Source organism: Pleurodeles waltl, chromosome 10 (genome assembly GCF_031143425.1).
Source record: "Pleurodeles waltl isolate 20211129_DDA chromosome 10, aPleWal1.hap1.20221129, whole genome shotgun sequence".
Lineage (NCBI taxonomy): Eukaryota > Metazoa > Chordata > Amphibia > Caudata > Salamandridae > Pleurodeles > Pleurodeles waltl.
The window spans coordinates 1014901692-1014927359 of record NC_090449.1 but is presented as its reverse complement, the minus strand read 5'-3'; the positions used below and the strand labels follow the sequence as shown (position 1 = coordinate 1014927359).

General features: G+C 42.7%; 1 protein-coding gene across 1 annotated transcript in view; it reads right to left on the bottom strand.

The window, feature by feature from the left end:
* CPNE4 (copine 4) overlaps nt 1-25668 on the bottom strand; it is a 1215102-nt gene that overhangs the window by 528727 nt on the left and 660707 nt on the right. Inside the window, exon 6 of the mRNA XM_069211919.1 lies at nt 10342-10425. Coding sequence (XP_069068020.1) covers nt 10342-10425 — 84 coding nt within the window. The remainder of the gene's footprint in view (nt 1-10341; nt 10426-25668) is intronic.

Here is a 25668-nt window from a genome sequence, read left to right as displayed (position 1 = left end):
CCAGCCCAGTGATGGTCTTAGAGAAAAAGTCACAAAAGATATTAGCTACCTTGCTTCATAGCTTTTTGACTAATACATGGAGATAATGTGCCTAGTGTCCGCATGGGCTACAACAATGCTACTGACACAGGCTACACACTTCATCCCTCCAACAACATCACCTTAATCTACATTCCAATCCCTTATAATGCCTGTCCATGTTCAGAAGCTGGCACAAAATGGACTATCGTGATGGGGATGGGGCAAGGTGGTGACAAAGAGTAGAATGAGGGTGATCTAACATGACAACTCATAAATAAACAAGGCAGTTACACAGTGTTCTACCACAGGCTCACCTCTTATGACTGCTGATGTTTGAATATGATAAACTCACAAACAACAACTCATAAAATATACTTGTATGCTCCAGTGTCCAGTTAGAAGAAAACAAGGTACATTTCTGCATGCAAAAACGTTTTTTGTTACAACAGTAATGAGTGATTTAGGAAATTTAAACTGAGTGGAGCTAGAGTGAACCACTATAAACTCCCAAAACATTGCTCTGTGTTAACACACAACACCACACCACACTATCACCATCGCAATGCTGCCCCATGTAACTATACTGTCACCTATCCTGCAGCACTACCAGCATAATCCCACCATGTAGTTCAATCCCCCAGTCTCAATTCAATATCACTACCAACCTTAACACTTAAATTCCATCACCCAGCACTGCCCTTTGCCCACAGCTCCAGACCACCAAAACAATGAACACAAGACCACAGAACCATTTCACACCAAACATAACAACTTCACACCACCATAAATACAGTATGACCATCTCATTCCCACGTCCCACTACCACCTCACTGCACTGCTTCCCTCTGTTACTGCACTGTCACGCACAGTGACATGCTAACATCACTGTAATACATATATCACTTTTCCATGCTCAACACACAGAAGACAAACTGCAACTATGTCTAGTTGGTGATCAATTTTTGTAATCACTTCTAATGTTTTGATATTAGGGACTGAAGTAGTTTTTTTCAGCATGGTGCAACTCATGAAGAGTGAATTAACAGCTCTCCTCATCCAAATTAACCACATCCATTCACTCCAGAGATATCTATTCTTTGAATTCTAGTACTTGTTGTCCTGAAGTTTTCCATTTTTTCTACTCATTCATGGCCTCAAAAAACATCATAGCTCTGCTTGTAATACACACAAAAAACATGAAATCACATTCATAAATTATGGGGGTATTTGTGGTAAGTGTCTTGTGGAACGTAGAATTGGTGGGTGGAATGTAGAATGGTAGTCGAAGTAGTATTCTAAGTGTCAGTTGGGACCAGAGTCTCGGCGTGAATGGCGTCGCTCTTCGTACTCTGTACAACCTATTAATAAATCCTTATCTATACTTACGATTTATGCCATCATCAATGCAACTTGGCGACGAGCAGAAGATCTTGGTGAGAAGAGTGACCCTGTATTACATGGATCCTATCTTCATTCTTCTCTCAGCAGTGGCAATCTATGTGGCAAGGAGTGTCTCAACAGAGGCAAGGAGGTTTAGTTTGAGTGTCATTCTGGTGACTCGCGTTGCGGCTTGCTGTGGAAAGTTGCGGATGATATGACTTATGCCCAAAAAATAGGTTTGGGCCTCCCATATGTCACCTTCACACGCAAGTTCCCTTCAACTGCAGCACAGGACATAAATCAGTCTATGCATGTGTTAGTGCCATATTTAGGAAGTATACCAGAGCTATTGAGTGCGTGTGGCTCCAGTTGCAGTTCCGAATCTACGTCAGTGCGTAGATGCGTAGGAACCTTCTTGGGTCAATGTTTCTGGTACAAGTACATATTGAGCAGTGCTGTTATTATGAAGTCCATACACGGAGCGTGCCATACGTGGATCAACAGTGATTCAATCAATCAATCAATCAGTACATTTGTAGAGTGTGCTACTCACCCGGGAGGGTCTCAAGGCACTTAAGCGGGGGACGGGGAGAGCTGCTACTGCTCGAACAACCAGGTCTTGAGGTGTCTCCTGAAGGTCAGTAGGTCCTTGGTCTGTCGTAAGTGGAACGGGAGGGTGTTCCAGGTCTTGGCTGCGAGGTAGGAGAATGATCTGCCGCCGGTCGTTGTCCTGTGGATGCGTGGGACGGTGGCGAGGGTGAGGTCGGCGGAGCAGAGCTGTCGATTCGAGGTGTAGAAGGTGAGTCGATCATTGAGGTATGCTGGTCTGGCGTTGTGGAGTGCTTTGTGGGCATGGGTGAGGAGCTTGAATGTGATCCTTTTGTTGAAGGGGAGCCAGTGTAGGTCTCTCAGGTGGGCTATGATGAGGCTGCGGTGGGGGATGTCGAGGATGAAGCATGCAGAGGCGTTCTGTATTCGTTGCAGTCTTTTCTGGAGATTGGCCGTGGTTCCCGCATAGAGAACGTTGCCGTAGTCCAGTCTGCTGCTGACGAGGGGCTGGGTGACCGTCAGTTTTGGCAGGGATCCACCTGTAGATCTTGCGGAGCATGCAGAGGGTGTTGAAGCAGGATGATGAGGCGGCGTTGACTTGTTGGGTCATGGAGAGCGATGAGTCAAGGATGAATCCAGGTTGTGTGCGTGGTTGGTGGGCGTCGGTGCAGCTCCCAGTGAGGCCGGCCACCAGGAGGCGTCCCAGGCGGAGAGGGTTGTGCCGAGGATGAGGACCTCTGTCTTGTCCAAGTTCAGTTTTATGCGACTGCTCTCCATCCAGTTGGCGACAGCCTTCATACTTTTGTGGAGGTTGGTTTTGGCAGTGGCGGGGTCCTTGGTGAGGGAGAGGATCAGCTGGGTGTCGTCGGCGTATGAGACGATGTTGAGGTTGTGAGATCGGACGATGTTGGTGAGCGGTGCCATGTAGACATTGAAGAGGGTCGGGTTTAGGGAAGAGCCTTGTGGTACGCCACACATGGTCTTGGTGGCTTCAGATTGGAATGGAGGGAGGTGGACTCTCTGGGTTCTGCCGGTGAGGAAGGTGGTGATCCAATCCAGGGCTTTGTTGTGGATCCCTGCGCCATGGAGGCGTGTGCGATGGGTGTGGTGGCAGACGGTGTCAAAGGCGGCCGAGAGATCATGGAGGATGAGGACTGCGGTTTTGCCTTTGTCCAGGAAGGTCCTGATGTCGACGGTGGCAGCGATGAGGGCGTTCTCAGTGCTGTGGTTGCTGCGAAAACCAGATTGGGACGGTTCCAGAGTGTTGTTTTCCTCAAGGTGGTGGGTCAGTTGCCTGTTGACGATCTTCTCGATTACTTTCGCCGGGAACTGGAGTAGGGAGATGGGCCGGCAGTTTTTGAGGTCCTTTGGGTCCGCCTTGGGTTTCTTGAGTAAGGCGTTGATCTCGGCATGCTTCCAGTTTTCCGGGAAGGTGGCGGTCTATAAGGAGCTGTTGATGATCATCCGGAGTTGGGGGGCGATGATGGAGCTCGCTTTGTTGAAGATGTGGTGCGGGCAGGTGTCAGATGATGAACTGCAGTGAATGGTGTTCATTACTTTGGTTGTGTCATCGTCGCTAACGTGGGTCCAGGAGAGCAGGAGGTTGGTGTGGCTGGGTGGCGGTGAGTCGGAAGTGTTGGCGACTGCCGGTGGGGTCTTGGTGTTGAAGTTGTTGTGGATGTCTGCGATCTTGCAGTGGAAGAAGGTGGCGAGGAAGTCGCAGAGGTCTTGTGAAGGTGGGATGTCGTTGGCGCTGGAGCTGCGGTTGGAGAGTTCCTTCACGATGTTGAAGAGCTCTTTGCTGTTGTGCGCGTTTTTGTCAATACGTTCCTGGAAGGAGGATCTCTTGGTGAGCCGGATGAGCTGGTGGTGCTTGTGGATGGTTTTCTTGAGGGCCGTGTGGGTGGTCGGTGTCTGTTCTTGGCGCCACTTCTTCTCCGGTTTTTGGCAAGTCTGTTTGGAGGTCCGGCGGTTGGTGGTGAACCAGGTGGCCTTTCTGATGGCTCGGTTGTAGGAGGGTTTCTTGATCGGGGCGAGAGCGTTGGCGCAATCATCGATTCATTGCCTGAGGTTGCAGGCAGCTGTGTCAGTGTCAGTGGTGTCGGCTGGTGGGGCTCGGGCGAGGGCGGAGATCAGCTGGTTGTTGGTGACCTTGTTCCAGCTGCGGCGGGGGACCGGTTGCGGGTGGTGGTGTGTGGTGGGTTTCTCGAAGGTGAAGTGGATGCCGCGGTGGTCGGTCCAGTGGAGTTCGTTGGTGTGGCTGAAGGCGATGTGGCTGCTGGCGGAGAAGATGGGGTCGAGCGTGTGGGTGGGTGACGTGACGAGCTGTTTGAGTCTGAGGTTGCCGAGGTTGTCGAGCAGGGCGATGGAGTTGCTGTCGTTGGTGTTTTCGAGGTGGAAGTTCAGGTCTCCGAGGAGGATGTAGTCTGTAGAAGCAAGGGCTTGAGTGCTGACGACCTCGGCGATAGAGTCACTGAACTGTGGTCGAGGTCCAGGGGATCTGTAGACGATGGTACCTCTGAGGGTGGATTTGGGATCGATGTGGATTTGGAAGTGCATGTGTTCGGCGGTGCTGAGAGTGTCTTCGGTGCTGGTCGAGATTCTGATGGTGTTCCTGTGGATGATGGTGATCCCTCCTCCTGGTCTGTTGGTGCGGTCTCTGTGGGTGATCTTGTAGCCGTCCGGGATGGCTATGGCGATGTCTGGTGCTGAGGATGGGTTCATCCAGGTCTCCGTCAGGAAGGCGATGTCCAGGAAGGAAGAGTCGAGAAGGTCCCAAATTTCGATGGTGTGCTTGTGGACTGAGCGGGTGTTGAGAAGGATGCATCTGAGATGGTTGTGTCCGGTTCTGGCGGGCGCGGCGGTAGCTCGGGGTGGTGAAGCTGCAGCTCTGGCAGGAGAAAGGTCCGTGGGTGAGCTTTGGTGAGGCCTGGAAGCAGGTGGCAGATTGGCCGGCGTTGAGGGCGTGGAGAGTGTTGGCGTTGTAGTAGCATCAGGTGACGGGGTGGTCGCCGGGGCCAGGGGGTCTGGTGCTCGGCGCGGTCCAGGTGCGGACGGGCGCAGACGGGCTTGCCTCTGGCGCGCCTCTGGTGACCAGCAGCCACCATTAAGAAGGGGAGGTGGGAGGGAGTAGCAGCTGGGAGGCGGGAGGGAAGTGAGAATGGGCACGAAAAAACAGAGAAAAGAAACTGTAAAGAGGCAGAAGGGAAAAAAAGACACAGATGTAGACACACAGTACCTACCACTAGCCACCAGGGATGAGGCGCAGGTGGGAGCCTGCGGGTGGAGGAGGACCTCAAATTCTCAGGAGGAGCGAGTGCGGGGAAAAGGGACACGGGCACAGATAGGTGGAACTGTGCGGCTTGGGGAGCTTCTCCCGACCTCAACAGCAGGTCAAGGGTTGCTGATTTGCACATTGGATCTAGCACAAATATATTATTGCATTATTCGTGTGTGGATCAACGGTGATTCGCACACCTGTGAGATAAGTGAGTTCTTTTGACTTTGTGGCATTAGGGAGATTGGTGGAATGACAATTGACAAGTGCTTATTAAATACTGACGTACTGACCGATTATACTCTTATTGCAGATTAACAGTGATTCGTACACTTTACACATTACATCTAGTTGTGTGGATCGACAGTGACTTGCACACTTTATCTCCTACTGGAACTATACAAAAAAAAAAACAGTGTGGATGTACAGTGATTTGCATAGCCTTTTTAGTTTATGCACATAGTCGGGAACCTGCAGTGGACCACACATACCGTTGTACATTTTTATTTATAAACGGGAATATTATTATTCCGAGTTGTCTTAATTGAGCATAACTCAGCAAATAGTTTGATATTTCAATATGACCTCGATCCAACCTCCACTATTGTTTTTATCTGAGCCAGTGGAACCCCCTATACAATGGGAGCTATGGATAGACTTAGTTGAAGCACATGTAGAAGTTTTGGAGGGCCAAGAATGTTCCCAAGAAAGGTATTTAGCTTTATTGAAGCACAGATTAGGTGCCATTGGTTTTAGGGAATTCAAGAACTTGCCGGTAATAGATAATGTTGGGGATGCTGATGTATATCAAGTTGCGAAGAAACAACTTCATGAACGTTATGGGAGAAAAATTTACGTAATGCTAGAACGATATAAATTTTAACTCTAGGACCCAACAGGAATAGGAGTTGATTGATCAATTTAAGCCAGCACTTAGGGGATTAGTTGTTACTTGCAATGTTGAACAAATGTCATATGACCAAGTATTGAGGGATCAATTGTCGATGAAGACTAAATGTCGTAAAATAAAAGAAAAGTTATGGTCATGGGGCAGCGAATTGACATTAAAAACTACAATTGTTGTGTTAGGAGCATAGACATTTCTGAGAAGTGTATCCAAAGAGTAAGGAAAGGCACTGGAAGTAATAACAATGAATCAGTAACACAATACACAATTACTATAACAAAGGAAGGTAAGGAGAAGCAAAGGAAAATGAAGAGGAAGAAAAGTAACTTGAAACTATGCTATAGATGTGGTGCAAGTGATTATTTGGCCAATTCGAAAGGGTGTCCTACCATGGGAAAGGTATGCAGTACATGTAAAAAAATAGCCCATTTTAGTAGGGTTTGCAAGAGCACTAATAAAAGTGTAAACTCTGTGTCCATACATGAATAGAGTGAGGAGGAAAGATTGCATGATGTGATATTAAGTGTGCTAGGAAATTAAAGTCAAGATTCAGACAAACCGTTAAAGTTACCACATTTAAATTACTAATAGACGGGTGTGCAGTGAATGCCATGGTAGATTCATGTGCATGGTATACAATAATGAGCAAAGACATGTGTGACAGATTGTGGACGAATAGACACTTATATCTGACTGATGTCAATTCTGGTATTTTTACAGGTCATAAAATACCTATGGCAGGATTTGTACAGGTGCAAATTGAATTTGGACATAAGCATTGTAAGAGTAAATTGTATGTCGCTGACAAGGGTGAATTACTTTTGGGTTGGCTACACATTAACGAGGTGGGAATTAAGTTAGATCCTAATAGAGTTCCTTAGGTGTACTTGGTGCAAGAAGTACATGGTGAACGGTTGGAATATGAAAATTTAGAGGAGACATTTCCCAATGTCTTTAGAAAAACGTTAGGTAAATTGAAGGGTTTCAAACAGAAATTTATTTTACGAGAAAATGCAAATTCGGTGAGGCAGAAAATACGAAATGTACCAGGAAATTATAGAGCAAATTTTAAGGAGATGTTGAATGAATTGTGTGAAAATGACATTATCGAGCCTGTTGAAAGTTTGGATTGGATGTCACCTGTGGTGATATCGCTCAAGAGCAATGGGGATTTAAGATTATGCGTGGACCTTAGGTGTTTGAATGAAGCTATTTAGGTAGACACCTTTCCCTTGCCAACTTACAAGAATTGCTATCTTCTGTAAGTCAGACCGCTGTTTTATCCATAATTGACTTATGTAGCGCATACCACCAGATGGAATTAGAACATAGTTCCAAGCATTATGCTGCTTTCCTAACGACTGAGGGTGTCTTCCAGTACAAGAGGATGCCATTTGGCCTTGCCACTGCTTCAGCTGTATGTTAAAGGGAAATTAATAGAATTTTGGCTGGAGTAGAAGGCACCAGGGTATTTCAGGATGACATTCTGATTTTTGGGAAAGACAGAGTGGAACATGATAAGACCTTGGAAGGTGTGTTATCTATTCTCCAAGAAAATGCATGAATGGTGAAAAAAGAGAAATGCAAGTTTGGTCAGGATCAAGTAGAGCACTTAGGTCATAAGTTAGCCATGTAGAAGCTATTGTGGAGGCTCCTGACCCAAGTTGCAAGGAGCAATTAATGTCATTCCTAGGTATTACAGAATTTTATTTGAGATTCATTGAGAACTATGCAATGAAAGTAGAAAATGTAGGAAAATTGCTCAACAAAAATGTTCAATTTGTTTGGAGCAAGGAGCAGTCAGAGTGTTTTGCGCCTATTAAGGATGACATATTACAGTTACCTTGTTTGAAACCCTTTGAAATTAATGTTGACTGTGTGATTTCAGGGGATGCAAGAAGCTATGGGACCGGGGCAGTACTATCACAAAAGAAAGGAAGTGATAAATGGATTGTGGCATGTGCTTCACGGTCTTTGACATAAACTAAAAGAAGTTACTCAGTGATTGAGAAGGAGTTGTTGGCGGCGTGGACTGTACAATGATTCAGAGTGTACATTTGGGGAAGAAAATTAAAACTATGCATTGACCATAAACCACTGGTGAACATATTAAAACTAGGTGATGGGAAGATTTTGTCACAAAGGCTGGCAAGACTAGCCTCTAAATATCAAATGTATTTTTTTTAGATAGAATTTGTACCAGGCACGAAGAATATTGCTGCAGATGGATTATCATGTCTGACAATTAAAAATGAAGATGAGAATAATAAGGATGGGGAGTGTGATGTAGCATTTACATATGAGGATGTACTGTTGGGTATGAGAAAATATGAGGAGCAGGAGCAAGAAGTGATGTCTGAGCAGGAATGGTGGGAAGAAATAGAGAAGGATGCAGAAATACAAATGGTAAAAAAGTACATAATCAAAGGTTGGCCTAGTGAACCCATGATGGTGCAGTGTTCTGGAAGTTGAAGGATGAACTATGTGTGTGCAACAGTGTAGTTTTAAGAGGTGATAGAATTGTTCCACATAAGGGAGTACGAAAGATATTGGTTAAAAAGACTCATGATGGAGATGGTGGTATGTCCAATACTAAAAGGAAGCTAAAGGAGAATGTTTGGTGCACAGGTGTCGAAGTGATGGTTGACAGGTATGTAAGAAATTGTAAGATGTGTTCACAAACTGACAAAAGTGCTTAACCATGCAAGGCACTGTTGGTTACTGTAGACTTACCTGATAGACCATGGAGGAAATTAGCAATTTACTGTATGGGTCAATTTTCCACATTACCAGGGAAGGAATCGTATGCCTTTGTGTTTATTGATTACTTTCTCTAAATGGCCTGAAGTGCATATTGTAGGCAAAATTAATACGGATGTAGTAGCAGAATTCTTAGAAGATGTATTTTCAAGAGAAGGTGTACCAGAAATTTTGGTATCCGACAATGGTGTGCAAATTATACTGGAAAAAATGACATGGTTCCCGAAGAAGAATGGTTCAAGCATTCAAAAGTGGCTATGTATAATCCCTTTTCAAATGGTCAGGTAGAGATGTTTAACAGAGTTATAAAAGATGCTGTAGAGCTGGCATTGAAATCAGGACTTCCTTGGAAGAAGTCTTTACACAGTGTGCTTCTGTCGTATAGGACACTGCCCCATTCGGTGACGGGTAAAATGCCTTTCGAGTTGCTAAGAGGAAGGAAACCAGCTACCAATTTGGTGTCATGGTGGTTATCGGAGAAGAATAGTAAAAAAAAATGGTATTGTACAGGATAGTGAAATGAGGAAGAGGGTGGAGGAACATCAAATGCGTACTGGAATGTATCATGGTGGAACAGTAAAGATGAATGAATTGAGTGTGAGACAGTATCTTCGTGCTAAGAAACCAGGATTTATTGATAAAGGAAAGCCACATTGTTTGGAACCATTGAGAATCAATACAATTTTGAGAAATGCTGTACAGATGGAGGATGGCAAGGTATCAATTTACGCTGGGTATCAGAGTATAGGGAGGAAAGAAGTGGAGGAAAGTTTGAATGTGATGAGGAATGTAATCAAGAGTGTTATGGTTACTTGATGGATGGTGTGGTTACTGAAGGTGTGCTTGAGGACCAAGGGGCACACAGGGAACGAAGTGATGGTGTTTCCAGTGGTGACATTGATGAAATGTGTGGGGAAAGAGTAATGTCTGGTGGTAGGTGGTTTGCAGCATAGTGAAAGGGTAAAGAAGGTTTTAGCCTATCTGGAAGGTTATGTAATGGACTGAGAATTTGTGACCTCCTTATACTCTTGTGTGGAATATGCACATAGCAATCTGAAAGATGCATATAGCATTGTATTATTAAAATGAATTATATTATGTAGGATATAAGTTATTCATGTATATTATATATGTATGTTCTTAGTACGTTCTATAATGTTCGCAGTTTTATATTATTGTATTTGTATAGTGTGTAAGAATTTAAAGGGGGAAGATGTGTGGTGAGTGTCTTGTGGAAGGTAGAATTGGTGGGAGAATGGTAGTTGTAGTAGTATTTTAAGTGGCAGTTGGGACCAGAGCCTCGGAATGAGTGGTGTCGCTCTTCGTACTCTGTGCAACCTGATAATAAATACTTATTTATATTTACAATTTGTGCCTTCATCATTGCAACAGTACTCTTTTTGTCTGTGGAGGTAGATGAATCATGCCATTCAAGTCTTTCTTTTACCTCAGTTCTGTGAACAAGCTGCTGAGTCCCATCATCATTCATTCGAAAGGTTTCAAGAAAAGGGTCAGATTTGCTGAAGAAATCCTGAAATAGAAGACCAAACAATTCTCTCAGATAAAAGTCAGTTTAGCAAAGTTCTCAACTGGCATCATAATATAAAACTGACTTCACCTTAAGGAACATTTATTGAATTTTATTTTCAAGGGTCTTCATTGTCTTGCCTACTCAACCAATCAATTTTCACTTTTGTAACCCTGACTTCACAAGTTAGGACCTGACATTTTCTTTCCTTGGCTGCTCTCTGTGCACAAGGGGGCTTTGGTAGGCCTTAAATTGCATTACTTAAAACGACCATAGATAACAGATTTTCTTAAAAACTATAGAAACATAAACTTGGGTACTTCCATTTAACATGATTTAAACATTGATGATGCTCTCTGCCAAGACAAATTGCAGGGGTGATGTCCAACTAACCCTCTCACCCCAAGGCTCAGCAGGGATCCATAGCTAGCCAGAGAGTTCTAGGTCAATCTCTCCCACAATAGTAGGCTAAGCAAATTATCCTTCAATATTCATAGGACATTTTAACGCATAAAGGGTGAAGGCGGGCTGGATCCTGAGTAAAAAGCCCACACAGGATGCCCCTTCATTCAATCTGGAGCAGCTTTTCCTGGGCGTGACGCCACTGACACTCTGCACTCCTATTCCGTTATCTTTAAGGCTTCATTTTCTATCACTTCTATTTGTCCATCAAGTCACTATGGGCCTGATTTATACATTTGTAGCGCTGTGTTTGTGTGATTTTTTGACGCAAAAGCGGTGCAAACTTACAAAATATAATTGAATTTTATAAGTTTGCACGGCTTTTGCGTCAAAAAATTACGCAAACGCAGCACTAAAAAAGTATAAATCAGGCCCATGTGTCTCCTAAATTAAATCTACAGTGCATTGTATCATTTCATTAACCTGAATCCAATTCAAGTTACTACAATAGAAAAACACATAGAGTGCATGGCTCTAAGTTTTCAGTTTTTAATGCTTTTTAAATTTAAATATAAATGCAGATAGAAAACAATCTGTTTAACTGACTGGATTTAATGAAAATCGACAAAAAGAGAAATTAAGCGATGGTTTGAGTGCCACTCAATAGCGCAGTAACAGAATATCGAGTTTTAAATCTTTTGCTAAAAAATATAGTAGCCATATTATTGACTACCAAAATATTGTGAAGGTAAGTAAGTTTAGGTAACTACACATTTGCTGTTCTTATCTACACTTAAATATACCACAATGAAATATATATCTTCAGATAATGTAGGCGTGGCGTTAAGAGAAGAAGATTCGTACCTGGGTATAGTTACCTTTCCAGTACATTGGGAGCTGATATTCTGACTACATTATTTTTGCGGCAAGATATTTTGTTCTTCATATTCTGATAAAGAAATGCAGTCAACCCGGATTCTCAAGGCTGTGGGTCAGGAATATTGATGACAGAATATTGAACGTTCACAACATCGTGGCCAGAATAGAGAGGTCCAAAATACCAACAGGCTGGTTTGTTTAGGTTTTTTACAATTAAATGGACATATGTGTGCTTGGTGATTTATATATGTTTAAGATACATGGATGTGGATTTATGAACAGTAGATCTATACCTTCCTCTATGCACCTACCTCCTCGATATTCTTGTTTCTGGTATTTTAATCTCAATATTATGACCATTTAATATTCCGTCCTCGATATTTCCTACCACGATTGTCTCGGGGCAATAGCAGCGCTGGTTGACAGCATCGTGATGTTTTGTGAAAAAGAATGAGATGTGCAAAATAAACTTGAATAGCTACACGTGCACATGTCCGACTACAATGCTAATGTTTTCTGGTGGATGTCTCTGTTGTTTTATTGCAAACAATTACTTATTTCACACAATGCCACAGACACCAAAGTGTGTGTACATGTAGGAGTTAAAATAATTTGAAAGTGTATTCTCCACAAAATCATTTTAGCACTCAGAAGAGATGTATGTAGATGCATTTCAATAAAAAGAAAAAGATATAGCCAAATGTAGAAAAAAACCTTAAAACGAGGTACTCCTTGTAAACACGCACAGGATAGTGGAATTATGCAACAGCGGAGCACCAGATTTTGTGGCAGGTTGATTAAATTATCCTGTAAGTGGACACAAATTATGTAACAACGATGTCATATAATTATGTGTCTAGGTAGGAAGCGCCGAGGATTCAGGACATGGAGCCACACAAAGAGACAGGACATAGTTGTGATTCTCTAAAGTCTGAGTGCCCTGCTGAAATAATTGTAGCTTTGTGAACAGCACCTGATTAGACCATTTCTACTGGTAAAGTAGAATAAATGAAGCTCAAGACAAAGAAAGCGGTTCTTTGTCTACCATGTCTGAATTATAATAAATATGTAAGGTTTGTGTTTTTGATTCAGAGAACTCTCTTTCCCCATCCATCCATCCATCCATCCATTCATCCATCAAATGGGAACGTTTACACTTGACTTAAAGATGACCAGGTAATGCTCCTAAAGTGCCCGACGCAGCATTGCGCCATGTGTGCAGCAGATTTAACAACGTTTGATCTGCTTGAGCTAGAAACATTTATTTTGCTAAATTATGCCGCAGATTATCAATTATTCGACACCATAGCCAATTCATATTTATGTAGAAAAGTCTACTGATGAACTAATGGCATCGTCCATTGGTCTTCTTTATAAGATATATCATTTTTAGTTGGCAAGAATGTGGCTAGAGGTGGGAAAAATAAGCATTCCAGGGTATGCAGGCTGACTCCCTCTTAAGTGTAACCGCTCAGCCAGGCAGCCCCGCGGTCACCTTCCTTGAGACCACACAGGGTCCTATCATCCCCACTGGCAGGGGCATTGCCAGTTTAAGATCTCAGTGGGTGAATGGAGAGGCCACCCTCTGCTTCCCAGCTCGCTTTACCCTTTCTCCAATGGGGACAGTGTCTGGGTATCTTGAATATGGTTTTGACTTAAAGAGTGCCTCTTTTGTTCTTGCTAGGCCAACAATTGTGCATTCTCAATTGCAGGGGTTGACAACGTAAAAGTCACAGACTTCCTCTGCAGTGTCAGATGATGTAACCTCTCGTCGGTGCTGCTCCAGAAAGACAGCATGAGTTCTTCCTACTGGTGTACAAGTGATCTTGTAAGGTGGAAGTGTGTCAAAGGTTTACTGAGAATTGAATTGCTAGAGCTCTCTAAATCATATAATTATTTATTTTACTAAACTTGGTGACTGAGCCCTGATAATCTTTGCAATGTATAGTTACCCTGAATTTAGGCTGCTAGTTTGCTTTACTGTAGAAAGTTGCATTTCGAGTATTTTAATTGTACTGCTTAAACTGCATCTTGATATCATTTGCTGACTTAAGATGTGCCTTAAAGATTTTATATTTCTGCACAGCTGGCCCGGTCATTTTGTCTATTGCATTAAATTGTACACTGATTATTTTTAGGACTACATATCCTACATAATTACATATTATTTAATGCATTGAGTTACACCTTTGAGTATTATATTTATTTTACTGCATAAGGTACACCTATAGATTGCCTACGGCTTTACTTTTCATCCTGAATGTTTGATTTGACTGCATAACTTGCACCTGTCACATTGAATATTTTTACATCAATGCTCAAGAGAGACTGCTCTTATCTCATGTAGGAGATTGGGTTATTAGTTGTGTGACCTGTACAAGTAATAGGTCCACACTTTCCCCTTACTGGGAACCAAGCACCCCATTGGAGCACCTGACTCTCTCGCGGAAGGAAAGAAGTGCACTCCAAGGCCTACCCAGGAGAGGTGGTGTGGGCTAGTAATCGCTGTTTACTGGCACGCATTAATAACACTTAATGAATGATTGTCCAGCCATTGAGTTTCTTCAGAAAAAGGAAAAGTACGTTTATTAGACACACACAACCACACTACTAAATACTGTGCATTATTTTACAGATATATACATTAGGCAGATGGAAAATACCATAGATGATTTTGTATAATCACATTTGACCCCTCTAAAGGTCATACAAACATATAAGGTAAGTCTATTGAGTTGGGCAAAGGTTCCAAATCAACAAACCACATGTTAAAAACATCATAATTTTGTGTGTAAATGCAATAATGCATAATAACCATGTGCAAATGCAGCTATTAATGTTAATAAAGCATATTTACCTTGATCAATAAACAGTCAGCATTATTTTATTAATAAAGCATTTAAAATGAATATAGCATATGTCTGTGTTTTTATGTACTTTTAAGCCATACAATGGCAATCATAAAAAACAGCCCCTGTAGCAGCAGCTGCCGCCGCAAATCTTAAGGGGAGGTGGGGTGCTGTGGGGAATAACAAATAATGAAAAAAGACTTACCTCTTTCCATTGCCGCTGTCTTCTCCTGCCGCCTCGCTCGTCCTCTCGCCTGTTCTGGTGTCTCAGCTTTTGCTGGGACACCAGAACAGGCTCTCCAGCGATCCTGGCTCTGCTTACATGCTATACGTAGCAGTCACCTCCACTCAGACACAAGCCTGGGGTCTGTGCAGTTTCTCCAGTCTGGCGAGTATGCAGCCAGGTTGGAGAAACCTAAGTGCGCATGTGTGTTTGGCTGGCCGCAGACGGTCGGCCAAACACACATGTGCACTTAGTGCACTCTCCCCTCCTCCCCCCTGGCACCTCCCATGGTCAATCCCCACCCCTCACCTGAATTGCTGTGCCAGAAGCAGAAAAACAGAACTATAAAAAACTATTGTTTTATTTTTCTGCTTCTGACACAGCCAGTGGCACGAAGCTTCTTCGCCATAGCGAAGGACCTACCCCTGCCCTACAGGATTCCACTTTATGATCACATAAAATGCAACCATAAATTAGGCCCACATTGGGCACTGCACACCATACATTTTCCATATACACCTTCAAACCACATTAAATGCAACCATAAAACAAGCCCCTAGAAGGTGACACAAACTGAGTTGTAGAGCAGAAGCTCCAGCCGTGTGAGTGCTTTAAAAAGTATGAGAAAAATCCCAGGTGGTCATGGATGTCTTGACTCTGCAAACATACGGTCAGTACCTTTGAAATCCGCTTAAGAGGCACTGCTGTCACTCCTACAGCCCCCATCAACATCTAGGGACTTATTATGAGGATGGCAGGCGGACCGTTGGCCCACCAGTCCGGTGGCGATGAGACCACCGCGGAGTTTGCCGTCTCCCCCTGGCCCAATTACAAGGTTTCCACTGGGCTGATCGGCAGGAACCTCAGAAAACGGAGGTTCCTGCCGGTCAGCCCAGTGGAAAGCCTGCAGCAGCATTGGCTTGGGCTCCTAACTGGAACAGAGTCCTTAGTTCTTTTTGGGCATCGGGGGTGGGGGGGTTCTCCTTCCAGCTCTCCATGGGATCCTCAGGGCCCAGCATCAAAGTGCACAAAAACACCAACCAAGAAAGAGTCTCCCCTTGTGCAAGAGTTTTTAAAGGAGGGGTGGAAGGGTCTAGAAACCCGCACCACTGGCCAATCCTAGGATGCCATGTCACCTCCCCACCCCATCCAAACCCTTCTCCACAGCGTTCCGGCACAGTTCAAGATGGCGTCATGCAGGAGTCACTAGTCACATCTGCCCTGGGGGCCTTAGTTCTAATCCTTGCTTACATCACTGCCAGGACCTTTACCACCAAATGTTCAAAGGGGAGCGCTCTCCTGTGTTGGCTCCAGAGGACTGGGATCCCTCCTTTGGATTTGGGCTGGCCCATCCCTGGTACAGTGTGACAGCAGATTGATTGATGCAGATACTTCATCCCCACCTCTTTCCTCCTCATGAGCTGAGTGAAGCACTGGTAATGACGCCTATTGTTTGGTGAGGCCTTTGTTCCTGCTGCTTGAGAGAAATGACATTAGTTTCCCACGCAGGGTGACTAAAGGCCTCAGCTCTGATCCTGGGCTGAGCCAGAGAAATATGACAATCTGGGATGACCTATAAGTTGTACAGATGCCTTTTTGGAACTCGCAGATTTGATTTTCGCACACAGGTTCCACCCCATTTTGATATGTCACTGGACCTTGTAGGCCAAATGGAAGCAAAACTGAAGTCCAAGGCAGTTTTCCCCCAAGTGTATATAATAAAGTATCATTACAGACAGAACAGTAAATCACGTGTATTTTCTCTGTTAGTATACACTGACATTATCAAGGCCTACCCCAGGTCAATATCTAATCCTGCAGAGTCCCATTTGTGTGAGGCTACCTGTGCGCAGTTACCGGGCTGCACACAAAGGAAGTCTCACGCGCAGCCCAGATACAGACTCATGTATAACCAGCCGAGTGCCCCTTACTCCAGCTGTGTCACAGTGGCCTTATCTTAAAAGCCATATAATGGCGGTAAACACACACAGTTCATTTGCCATGTGATTCCTGTGGGTGAGGCATTTAGTGAAACCCATCAACAGTAAAAAGCCCAAAACCGAGTGAAGGAAAAAACAAAACATCAGTGAGTACTGATGGGCGGAACCCAATTGCAACACCCCAGAAATGAAAACAAGGATGTTACCTTCAAGGGGTTGTGCCTCACAGAGGCTGTGAGGCTAGAGGCAGAGTTAGTAATTTTCCATGCTAATCACATTCTGGTGCTCTCAAGTAGCCCCAAATATACTTTTTATTACAAGGACTTTTCCATTAAACCTAACAAGCATCCAATTTCCCAGTTCAACTACATTTTAATAACAAGAGAAAAATAACTTTTATTGATGGTTCTAATATTTTCCTAGACGAAGGTGTACAAATGAGACTTTCATTCATAATTATCCCTGCTCTATACAAAAGTACTTTATCTTAACAGGGACACACAGCTGTCTGCAACTATTCACTTTGGGGACATATTTTTCCTTAATATTTATTATGTCCATCTTTTCAATAATAGCACAAACTTCTGGGGATTACAAGGCACTCTTTTGGTCTGAATTAGTTGATACACAAAAGTAGATGTTCCTGCATGGCAAAACACTCTTTTTTGCCATGGAACACTGCAGTGATTTTAAGCTGCCATCCAGCCAGGGCACACTTGTGCTTTATGAAGCCATACACTTTGGTCATATATGTGAGTAGTATAAATTTAACTACCATGCTACTCATGCAATTTCTTCACCAACTGACCTTGGCTTCACTGAAACGTTAAATGAACCAACTGGGCATAGCCAATTTAGACCTACAATGGTAAAGCTAAGGAACTTGCACTGAGGCACAGAATGGAAATGTCACAATGCACAGAATCATAACACCAGCAAAAATGATGGTCCATAAAAGGTGGAACATTTTGGGAGACCAAAGAAAAAACAAATGAATCCTGTTTAACTTCTGTTATCATCACAACCCTTCTGGTCACTTAATCCTCCTGATAATAGCCAAGACCCGGGAAAAAAGAATCAAGGCGATCTCTAGGGCTCTGCCTATTTCTCCAACATCTCTCTCTTTCCCCAAGGGGTTTCCAAGCATATCTTCCTACACCAAACCTCTGATGTAAAATTATCTTGGCTGCTTAGAAGAAAATTAGGGTTAGTTAGGCCCGTGAGCAGAACTGGAGAAATTTGGCAACTCCGTGTTACTCTTGTAACTCAGAGTTCCCACCATATCCAACCAGTCAGCGCGTGGCAGACTTTTTTTACCGTTTGAGCAATGTGATGACAAGGGGAACAACACAAGGTGCAAGAATGAGAGCTGGTGAGCATGAGCAAGATTTGGAGTCCCCTAGCACGATTTCCAGTTGCTAGGAAGATTTCTGTGAGATTTTCTAACGTGGGCGGTCACGAGCAATCACGGTCAGAGAGCTGCTTCCTGAGTAGATTTTCTATTCGAGTGGCAACATAATCAACTTGAATGCCCATGCGCTCTTGATGTTCGTGCTGATTTTGCAGTGTGGAACGTGTGACCAGAGCTAAAATCGGAGCACAATGTGCATTTTCCCCCATTGGCGGTATTCCATGAAATCTTGCAAAGTTTCTATGTAACTCTGTGAAATTTCACAAGTTCCCCCTAGGCCTAGTATCAGTGAGCTTTCCTCTAGTCCTGCACCTGCACCAATCAAGAGCAGCACTGAGTTTATATAGGATAGGCTTCTTTTTTCTCACCCCTTCAGCGGCTATATGGACTTTAGATGGACTCCTCTACTCAAACATTTCTGTCTGATACTGTGTCAAGTATCCTATTGGTGGCTGCTTTTGGAATGCCACCACTCTCTGAATGTAAATAAAACAATTTTATTCAGCCCGCAATAGTTCTCCCAAGGCATTATGGTAAATGCAGTTCTCAATGGTGTCCATACTCGCTGTTACTCAAGTATTTCCCTACCAGTGCTGGCACAGCCAGCGTTAAATATTCACAAGCACATGACTTGTGCTTAATTGAAACTCATCAACAAGAAGGAATCAAGTTTGAGGGCACTTGGTAAGTGACTTTTAAGTTCCATACCTCCCCAAGCACACAGATGCATCCACAGTGTTCATCGATCAAGCAAATTTAAATGGCCAAGGATGAGAGTACATTGTCTGCACCAGTTCTCTCAAGGCATTATGGTAAATGCAGACTACAACAGTGTAGGAAGGAATTTAAATACCAGCACTGCCTGAGTCAACTGGGTGAACACTTTTTCAACTTTACTGAGAATATTACAAAGTGCAATTACTACAACATAATAGGAATCTAATGCTGATCTGCTAACAGTGTGGATATCCTCCTTCTCACCTCAAGTACTGTTTAAGCTCACACAGGAGTGGTTGGGCTGACAAGCCTTGAGACACACCTGCACACTTCAGAGTGGCTCCTGGTGTGAAGATATACAAGGAAATTAAATACCCTGAATCAAAACAACACCTTCCAGTTGCAGATGGGTAATCACCCAGAAATATTTGTCCAGGATTGTGCAGTGATACCAGCACTTGTTGCACCAATGGATGGTGAACATTCTCTTACTTAAATTACTGAGAATATTATGAACTACACTTAGCACAATTCACTGGGATTTAAATCTGATTTGCCAGCAGTGTGTCCTCAAATACCCTTGTCCTTCACCATTATTGTAAAAAGAACAACCCTCTTCTGCCATCTTGGCCTAAAACCTAATAGCAAAAGGCAAAATACAAATCTGGCCTATTAAACACCAGAGCCATTTTTCTCAAAGTCCAAATAAGAGCAGCTAAAATCTCAACATGCCACTGTCCAACATTTTGATGTTCAAAATATGAACATCTCTGTCCACATCCCAGATGAACACTGTATAGTGGTAGCAAAATATTTCAACAAAATACCATGCTCCTTTAATGATAACATGTAAAGTCCTGATAAGAAAATGTCATCAAATATCTACTAAAATGTGACCTAATTACCCTTGAAACTCTGAAGGATATCTCTTCCAATAAACCATCAGACTACCCACTGGACTCCATACCACCCAATCTTGCCAAAACAGTTAGTTCCTCTTCTCCACTTTTGGGAAAGTATCTTTAATGTGTCAGTAAGCCAGAGCCTTGTTCACACCTTATTAAAGAAATGCATAATATGGCCATCGTTGACAATTAACACCCCATCTCTGGTCTACCATTGGTTGCCAAAAACATGCAAAATAGTAAAACTCAATAGTGTTGATGACGTGGACAACATATTGCACAGGAGAGGAGCATGCTGTCTGATTTTCTCTTAACCTCCCTTTAACATTTGAAAGGGTTGACCATGACATACTAGACACATTGCTGACACAGTTGAGCATAAAATATTGCTTGAAATCCTTTTTACCTGCAACAGCATTGGAGGGATTATGTTACAGAGGTGAAGTTGTATCTGAATTAGCTCTGCTGTTGTCAAGATTAATAACACATTCTTTAAGCCTATTAAAACCCTTTTTGGCGTCCTCTTAACTTCAAATACACTCCCTATTTTTCCTGCATCAGGAGCCATTAGGAGAACGCAAAAGTAACATTGGTAAACCTGACATTACTAACCAACAAGAGGCTGATCTCTGTTCTAAAATAAAACGCCATGCCAAACAACTTGGCTTTGTACTAGAACAGAGAACTCAACTGAGATGCATCTATAATTGCCATGGTGAGAATGGCACACTATGGCCTATATTTATACTTTTTTTGCACCACATTTGTGTCATTTTTTTACGCAAAAGTGGCGCAATCTTAAAAACACAATTATATGTTGTAAGTGTGCGCCGCTTTTGTGTAAAAAAATGACACAAATGCTGTGCAAACAAAGTATAACTAGGGGCCTATAAGCTACAACTTAAAAGAATGTCAAGACTGTCACACCTATTGACAATCTAAAATAGGATGTCCCGCCATCAGTCAGCACAGGGGTGCAATATGGGATCGCCATGCTCACAGCTCTATCTGCAATTTTTAACTGTCCCACTCAAAGGAATCATCAGTTTTGTGGCAAGAATGATTAGGCACCAATGGCCATATTTAAGAAAAAGTTTTGCAGCAGCTATGATGCATCACTTTTCTTGTGCCCCCTACTGGCTCCTAACAACACAATGGTTGCACTGTATTTATAATATGGCGCACCATAGCAGGCGTTAGCACAATAGCGTCAACATTTTTGATGTGATTGTGGCGCTTTGCGACACTAGCATCAAAACTGTTGACGCTAGTGCATCAAAGTGCAAGAGGCCCATAGGTTACTATGGGAGCATCATTTTAACACCTTTCCTGAGCAGGCGTTAAAAATGATTCCAAAAATATTTTAAATTTCACTACGCCATTTTGGGGGCCTCCTAGCACTGGAACGTCCCCCTTGCATACATTATAGGTCACTTTGTAAAGATGGCGCACCAGAAAAAACACTTTAGCACCACTTTAGAATAAAAAAAGTGATACTATGGTGGCGCAAAGGTGGTGCTAGGGGCTCTTAAATATGCCCCTGAATGTTTGATCACTCCTATGTCAATAAAAATCTATCTGGCTCCCGCTTTAAGCTCGCTCCTCCATCTCCTCAGATCACCGTTTATTATTGTTAAGGCCCTTAAACTATAAACACCACTATAATTGAGGAAGAAACTAGCCATGCCAGGAAGATGTAGGTATTGTCAGAGCACCACAAGTCTGAACTTTGAAACCAAACGTTGGAACACAACCATTACATCATCCTCCTTCTTGTACTCAGACTTCATACCAACAATTGTCAATCATACAATATCAAAATAGGCAGGCCCACTCCTTCACATATATCTAAGCTCTACTAAAAATCATCTGTGACTGACCCTACTCAACATACCCTAAACTACCATGACCGAATGACTATTGAATTATCTCTCCTAGTCCTCAGATGGTTGTAGAGCGGGGCCACACACTTTGATTGGCAACCTGCCACCACTGCTTCTCCTGATTCACGGCCAATGCTTCTAGATTCCCAGGAGAATGCAACTGTGATTCTCCCTCCTTTCCTAACAGAAACGTATGCACTGGCTGCTATGCACATTTTATTTAGATACAACAGTACCATTACACCAGAAATGGAGGGCGGCCCACTCTCTGTCAGGGTGGTGGAAGTATCTTTGCCACCATGGATGGAATACAGTCTACCATATTTGGAGATCTCTACCGGCCCTGCAGAGATCTATGTGGCTCCTGTGGAGTCACAGACATGGCGGCACTAAAAGATTGCTGAGCATCCTCCATATTCCAGCAGCCACTCAGAAAACGTTTCTGTTTTTCAAGAAGGCATGAAGGAGGAGTTTGTTTTTGAACAACAAAAAACGAATGACCCTGAGAGTGTTCTACCATGATGTGGGAGGTCATTTTTATTTTTTTCCATTTGGGACTGCATAAGCAGTGCAAAACTCAAAAATGACATCAGGCTGTTCACTCTAAACAGGGCGGACTGTCTGATGCACTGAAATGTACAGCCTCAAAACCATCAGGCTTTTGGTGTAGGGTTTACGCTGGCAGAGCAAGGAGCATTGCCATTGGAAATAAAATAGTCTGCCCAACTTGAAAAAATGGGCAGATTGGCAGTTTATCAGACACTGCCCGCCAAACTCTAAATCGCTTCCTCTATATGTGATGCCCATGGTGCATATTTGAATGTATACACATTAGAATATTTACATTATTAGATGATCACATTTACCTTTTGGTTTAAAGTTAAGAAAGTATAGGCCAGATGCACATAGCTATTTTGTGCTTGTAAACGGCCCGATTCGCAGGATCGGGCCATTTGCAACCAGAAAATAGCCTTTTGGTATGTACCAATGCTATTTTGCAGTTGGGAATCTATTTACCGAATCACAAAATAGGTTTGTGTGTCGCTATTTGGAAGGGGCCTGCTGAGGGCGTCCCTTCAAATAGTGAGTCGCAGTGGTATTTAAGATTATTTTGCGACCGTGAATGCAGTCGCAAAACAATTGCAGTTACCACCAACTTCCCCACATGACCCCTTCCCCTTTGCGAATGGAAGCAAAAATATTTCTTTAGAGCAGGTAGTGGTCCCTCGGAACACTGCCTACTCTGAAAAAATGAAAAAAAACTTTTCATTTTTTTGTTTGAAATGCATTCCGTTTACTGCTTTATTTAAAAAGCAGTCGCAGACATGGTGGTCTGCAGTCCCCATCAAGCCACCATCCCTGTGAGTGTGGCCATTCCCAATGGGATAGCAAGCAAAGACCTACCTCATGAATATTAAAGAGGTAGATCATTTGCGATCCAATCACAAAATCGCTTAATGTGTCTGAGGCACATTTGTACGTTTTATTTTGCGAGTCTCTAATTGCGATTATCAATGAATCACAATTAAAGTCTCGTAAAATGAAATAGTCGTACATCTGGCCTTATATTATTTACAATTTTTTCCTATGCAAAGCCCTCTAATTTGCCTTGGGATAAAAAAAAATCAATAAAACAGGAAAGAAACAAGGACAGACAGATCAAAGTTTAATTTAGAGAAATATGAGGCAATTCCCTAAAAGAAAGAATCTCCATCCAAACTGTTGAGGATCTGTAGGTGGCCGCGGTAGCAGCTTGAGAACAGCTTGCAGCAATTGTGAGGATCAAGGCATTAGGAGCAATGCTAGAAAATATCAAACAGTCAAACTGAAAGACAAATAGGTTGAGTACAACATGCCCTCATTTCTTATCCACACCAATCCAATCCTTCTAACACAAGTTATTTTTTTTCTCATGAAAGAGTATTGTTTCTTTTTGTGGAAATATTTAGGCAAAGATTGAGGCTCAGCGTGAAATTGCTTAACTCTACAAGCGTCTTGTGATCCTTAAGGGAGGAGGAGAGCGCCAGCTGGCCATGTTCTTAATCAGCGCTGCTCTATTCGCAACTCATCTTTTGGGCACATATTACAGATTTGTCCTTCCTGGGCCTTTCTTGTATTATCCAATGTCCCACGTTAATTTTAATCTCATATACCTAGCATACTTCAAGTATAGCTGTGTTGTTCCTGTTAGAAGACGTGTCTGTAATATGCAGGTGAAAGCAAAACAATCTTCGGGCTTAGGTTTTTTCTTTTCCTCCAAATAGACTATTTCAGGGTATTTCATCTCATGAAAGTTATTACAGGGAGGAGAGTTTATATAGATACTTCTCTTTGGACCTGGACATTGGTTCTGCTCCAACAATTTTAGACAACACACATTTTTTTGTATTCATTTTTACTTTAAAAAAAAAAGACTTCAGCGACATTACGTTTTAATTGCCATACCTTGATATTTCCCCCCAAATTCCCGCAATTGCCCACTTAACTTAGCTTTTGAACACATTATTATCATTTGCGTGCAAGGGATCTTTGGGACCGAAAACAAACTCAAGTGCTTCATTGGATTTGCAGCCAGGTAGCTCTTTGCAATTGTGTTGTACGTTTGTGGACTTTCACTTGCATATTATGAGTATTCATTTGTGTAGTGTTGTATAATCATTAAGGGAAAAATAATTTCACTACAGCATCACACAAGGGAGTTTATCATAGCCACAGATCCTTAGGAACTTGCCAGGCCCTGAGGTGAATGTAGTTCAAATAGCTACAATTTCCTTCTTCCATTACCCTCAGTGACATTTACTTCTTGCATAGGTACGCAATGTGCTATAAAAAAGTAACCTTTTGTCTCACTCCCCCCAATTAATATTTAATATATCAAATAATCTTAAAGTTCAAAACTTAAATAAAAATCATCAAATTAAGCTGATAGTGCAGATCTTTTCAGAGTCTATGCAGTTCTACGGCAGATGGCAGCGACTTTCTGAGGAAATTGCCATAAGTAGAGTTAGATATTCAGAACAGGAGGCAGGCACTCAATACATCAGCACAAACAATTTGAATTTTAGGCTGATCTGTGTTTTTGTCTTTTTTTCCATTAGCATCTCACATCTAAAAGTGTTTCTAGCTGTTGAGCATCCTCGACTTCTCTAAAGTAGTTTGCGCCCTCAGTTGCGGAAGATTGTTATTAATGTAGTGTAACTGCAGGTGGGCAGATTACTAATGCTATTCACAAGCTAGCATTGAGCTTCTGAAGAGCTCTTACAGGTACACACAAGCACATTAGCAGAGGCGGCTGGAGAGGCAAACTGAGACAGGCGGTGGACTGAAGAACTGCCTGAAAACATGCAGTATTATTTCACTACTACGTTACTGTAATGGCCAACAGTCTGCAGAAAAACAAAAATAGTGTTTCAGGTCAACTGTGCAAGCCACCATACAGTTTTGACACTGGGGTTTCAATATTGTCAAGCAAGAAGCTACAAACCTGCTCATTGAATGCCTACAAGTGATGTAGAATGGGAGAGGACAACCCCTCTGTCAAAGTCCTATAGGATCCAAGGCTTCCAGTGAAGGGATGTCCATCTGTATATAGCTGCAACATGAGACTTTTACATTGCCCCACTATTTTGGTCAGGAAGATGAAATAGACCTTCAGACCCTAGGTATTGTTCCTCCAAACTGCATTGCTGTGGATAACTCTCTTCAAGGTGTGCTAACTGACCAATTTATATTCCCATTTTCCATCAGCATACCTAAATCAAATCATCCCTTAAAAGTTAACTTGAACCTCAGTATGGATGTTTTCACAATATGAGAATCTCATCTTTTCAGAATATGAGACCATTGATTAGTACAGTAATGCCTATAGAAAACAAGTAAGGAAGTACCTTCTTCTTAGATGGCCATTACAACACCTCATTCTAAGCATCATAGAGAACCTGGCGGTGGTCTCCAAAAAATGGGAAGAGAACGTTTACACTGCCTTGAATGTAAATAGAACATTGCCCTACACACACAAGATCCAAAGCTTCAAATTC